General features: G+C 37.1%; 1 protein-coding gene across 1 annotated transcript in view; it reads left to right on the top strand.

Annotated features, from left to right (window-relative positions):
- The first annotated feature begins 1856 nt into the window (after positions 1-1856).
- Positions 1857-5000, top strand: part of LOC138008496 (uncharacterized) — a 31093-nt gene continuing 27949 nt past the window's right edge. Inside the window, exons 1-5 of the mRNA XM_068855817.1 lie at positions 1857-1862; positions 1983-2026; positions 2342-2393; positions 2832-2863; positions 3033-3081. Of these exons, the coding sequence (XP_068711918.1) occupies positions 1857-1862; positions 1983-2026; positions 2342-2393; positions 2832-2863; positions 3033-3081 (183 nt within the window). The remainder of the gene's footprint in view (positions 1863-1982; positions 2027-2341; positions 2394-2831; positions 2864-3032; positions 3082-5000) is intronic.

Below are 5000 nucleotides of genomic sequence, written 5' to 3'. Positions count from 1 at the left end.
TTGTGTGATAACTTGCCTCTCTAGTGCATAGTCTCTACGCATGAATGACATGAAACCTCTGATATTCTTACAACAAAAGAATCATGTTATTCCATGACTTTTGACAAAATCGGTCAGGATTCGCGTCCACAGTTTACCGTTTCTGACTTGCAGCACAGACTCGAGAGTGTATAAGAAGGAAGTCGAAGTCTATTACTAAACGTTCACTATACGGTCGCAAAAAAACCCGTTCACCAGACTTACAACATCATCAACGTCATTTTATTAATTTTGGAAATAGCTTTTTATGCGTAATCAAGTGGTGACGAGTGAAAGTATTCCCTAATTACACGAGTCTGCCATTTTATTTTACTTTTAATGTCAAGGGTGACAAGTTACATTCAAAAGACGCAGGTCATTTTCAAACCTGGAGCACGTTTCTTGAAAGTCCCGAGACTCTACGGGTCAATTGCTTCTGCATCTTATGAACGGAGAGGATTTAAGTCTTCAAACTTCACAGACTTATTCCTTTTAGTTAGCGTGAAAACTTGTTAAAAGATCGGCTTTCCAAAACAAGCGGTTGGCAGTTTCACAAATGGCTTTTCAGGCCCAAAAAGTTTTCGGGACTTTCGACAAACGGGCCCCAGGACGGCATTTTGGCACTGTAGGAAAAGTTGCTATGGCAACATTGTAATTGTGACATGTGAAACTATAAATTAACGCTGAAATATCCGGCCAAAATTTAGGAGAAATTTGTCACCCATGTTATTTCAATGATAATCCTGCACAACCCGCAGGTAGCGGAGCTAATCGAGGCGGGTTGCGCTTTAAATCGTACATCATTATCAGTAAGTAAAAGAAGTAAACAAAACAAAAGAAATAGAAAAAAAAAGAGAGTATCAAAGGAAGAAAGAAGTGAACTGTTACAATAACGTAAGGAGTGATTGATATCTATGATATAATTTTCGCAATACTTGCTACACCCAAATTAAGATATCTGTTTGTTTGTAGCAACTCGTTGAGAGAACTCAACAAACACAATTCGAATTGGAAAAAATCAAAGAGTCAAAGATTGACAAGTAAGTGCGTAATGTTATCCATTTAAATCGACCACACAAGATTAATTTTCGATATTATTTCCCCCAACAAAGCCGAAGACATTAGATTAAGTTGCCACAACCGCTGTACATAAACAACTAACGTTATGGTTGCAAAGAGTAGTCCGAGTTGTGGTTGCGTTAACACTGAGCACTGGTCGTTCCATACATAAGAATAACAGACTGCGCTCGAAAGGGTGTGAAGTGTCAAAAAATAGAAATAGAGAAAAAAATTAAAAATACTAAAAAAAGTGGAAAGGCTGACTGGAAATATAATAAGACTAAACAATTTGAAAACACGCAAAATTCTTTCAAAGGTCCTGAATAAATTCACGGGTTGCGATAGGAGCTCAAGACCGGGAGCCCACAACTCCGATACTTGATAAATGGAACGACTTTTACACAGATCATGCTATTCTCAGTAAATACGACTTGGCTTGCTCGAGTGACCATTCTTAATCCCGTGGGTAATAAGTTCTCTTATGATTAGCTGGAAAGGGTCTAATATCACGGGAAAATCAATCTAAAAATAACTCGGTCTACAAGAACGCCGTTCCACAAATACAATGAAGTTGTACGCGCCTAGTCATATTGTACAACTGTACAACTGAGTCAGACGACACATTGTATGAATTTAAATATAGAAGTAAAAACTGGAATAAGAATGGCACCTTACTCCTCCTTTGGAGTTGAAAAGTAGTCACATGGTTTCAACTTTGATATCACAGAGAAATCGAGGATGAAATCTTCAAAAAACCTGAAAACACAGAGCGGGCAAAAATGGAGGTATGAAAACTCAAGTTTTTCCCGATAAACAAATTCATGCAACTTTTTTATTTGCTTTTCCACTTCTACTGACAATGGTGGCGTTGGTTTCTTTAAATAAATTTAACATCTTCTCGACAGGCGGAGCTTCTCAACATACATCATGGGAATATGATATTCTTACGGTATGTAGTTAGCAAATCGTATAATTTAAAAGGGAACGATACAGTTCGTCATAAGTGGTTTTCAAGTGTCTTGCTTAAAAAATGTTTTGGGAATGAAACATAACACAGTTAAAGCTGCAATTATTGTTTTGTTTTGTTTTTCAATTATTTTTTTTTTGCTGTGAATGATTTTTTTTTTTCGCGCATCATTGTCGACGATACAATCTTTACCGGCTGGCCTCCTTCCATCACCTCTTCGATTTTCCTTTATGTCATATTATATCTGTTTCCACAAGCTCCTCCTGATTTGTAATTTCGTATTCTCTTTTTGCTTAGTGCTCTGAACGAATCAGAATATGACGGCAAAGTGATCGCAGGCGAGAAAGCAGTGAGTAAAGCAGCGTAATCATTTCGCAGATTTCAACTCCCGTGATATTACTTTAGGCCTCTTTTTGTAACTATAGAGTCGCATAACGCACTAGTGACACGAACTTCAGCATTTGTCTCGTTCTCCTGTAAATTATTTTGTGATTTTGTGTCTCCTATTATTGTTTGTCTAGAAGCGTTATTTTATTTTCCGGAAACGGAGGAAAAACATAGCAGGTTTGATCAAATCGTCCCAAAGCAACATCACTTTTGAGCCTAAAACCACGAATTCATCCTCAGCTGGAACGTGAAAATAATGAAGCATCTTTTATACAAACCACATTTTTTTACAATACAGTTTTGGAAGACTCACTAAAGCTCTTTTTGTACACCGGCTTAGGTTGATTACTGTGCACTTGTATCAAAAATTTTAAATTTTGTTGTCTTCTTTCTATTACAGCTTGAGACACTTGAAATGTTCGTTGCTCAAAGGTGAGATTTATCAATTTAAAACGATCAACTATCATTTTAAAGACGTCGAGAACGCTTTTGTTGAAAGATAAAGAAAGAAACATATTCTACTTTTTGTGGGCGTGGTACCCTAATAATAATAGCATCCGAAACTGATTCATTTCTTTGTTCTTGGCTTTTTTTATGATAGGAAACTCGTGATTACACTGGAGAATAAAAATGGAGAGAGCAAGGACAGCGTAAGTTTAGTTTTGCATGCTGCAGGACTTGATGATATTGTGGTCAAGATATTACAGTCGTTAAAGTAGACCTCAATTGACTTTCAATTTTCTTTTCAAACAACGACACCGCTCATACCAATTATCTTCCCAGAATGTTGATACACATCTTCAATGTGGAACAACTTAGAGTACTCGCGAAATTAATGCAATAACGGGAAATAATATCTGTTGAACGCCCACGTTGTCGTCAAAACGTAAATTTTGATCATTTCAATTTGTTATTTTGACGCTTACGTCAGAGGAACGTACTAAATTTCTTCCCGCACGTGTATCAAGATAATTTTTTCCCTTTTCACCAATAATATTACTGCTAATTTGTTGCAATTTAATTGAATAAAGTGATAACTAACGGGTTGATAACGAAGTCGGCTCATTTGGGTATTAGAAGCCGTCTCCTTATTATAATAATATCTATTATTACTTGTTAGGTGCCAAAGGTGGATTCCGATACCACTAAAAGGTAAATCAAGTAGACGACCCTTCAAGTCAATCCATTCTTAGAAAGACTTTATTCTAAATCGTAGACACTCTTATTCTTCGGCCATTTAGATTCTAGGACGAGAACGACTACGAGTACGAGATTTTCTCATAGAACAAAAGTGAGGGCGCGCAAACCAGCGTCATTTTGGTGGGAAATACATAATACCGTCGTCATTTTAGTACGAGGTTTTGCAAAAATTTCGTCGTGTCAAAACAAGTCAACAACACCGTAGCAGTTTTAGCATTTTTCGATCAGCAAAGAGGCTCAGTTACCAGCAATAAGAATAACTGAGCAGTGTATACTGCTCACAAAGAGTAAGATTAATCGTCCGGGTTATAAACTCTCTAAATAGTTTCGCTAAAAATGCAATCAAATCTCGTACTCGTTTTCGTTCTCGTCCTAGAATCTAAAGGTCCCTAATTACCACTAGGCAAGGGCGTAGGCAGAATTTTTCATTGGGGGGTAGGGGAGCGGAGGGGGCTCCTGAATGAGCACCGTAAGGCGCCAGTGTCTGGGAGGATTAGGGGACATGTCCCCCAACCCCTACCCCCGGAACATTCGGGCATGCAATTACAATTTCCTGAATTCTCCACTGGATATTTTGTAACTCAAATACATAGCAAAATTCCGTGCATTTCAAGTACTTTTCAAAGGGGGTAACGGGCACCCTAGGACCCTTCTGGCTATGCCCCTACTTTGCATGAACAACAAACTGAGCTCGAGGCAAACTCAACAATTTGTGAACTTAGGTTTAGTTCAGTTATTAAGTTGTATTTCTTTTATACATACTTTTTAAAAGAATTCCAGGGGCAAGGAGGGTCATAAAGAAACGAGAAGGCTTATTTTATATGAGCTCCTCAAAAATGAGATTTAGCAGTAAGCTGAGTTAAAAACAAACTGAAAGGATTTTTTTTATAGGCACACACACGCAAAGTTCGTCAACTAAAAACTAGTAAATAAGATCACAAAAGAAGATGATTCTCAGCCTTTCCTTAGACAACCCAACACTGTCAGCGTTTTGAATTTCATGGTGTCTCTTTTACACTTACTGAAACATAGTACTGTTGCAAAATGAATTAGGAAGTAACCCCTTAGTATAGAGAAATATACGTTTTCCAATTTGAAAACTGAGAATATATCGCTTGATATTTAAGAATGTTCAGATCTTTAAAGAGATTTTCAGTGTGGGAATCGTAAGAAACCCCTGATATTATTCTGAAAAATTTTTTTCTGTAGAGATAATACGGTGTAAGTTTGAGTGATAAGTAAATCCCCACACTGAAACACAATAAATCAAATGTGGATAAACTAAAGTATAACACATTTAGTTGGTTTGTTTTAGATCCGTCAGCTCTGACAAGGAAGTTATTTACTCATCCTTAAAAAAAACAGCATG

The sequence above is a fragment of the Montipora foliosa genome, chromosome 1 (assembly GCF_036669935.1).
Source record: "Montipora foliosa isolate CH-2021 chromosome 1, ASM3666993v2, whole genome shotgun sequence".
NCBI classification, from domain to species: domain Eukaryota; kingdom Metazoa; phylum Cnidaria; class Anthozoa; order Scleractinia; family Acroporidae; genus Montipora; species Montipora foliosa.
This window is presented reverse-complemented; position numbering and strand designations above follow the sequence as displayed.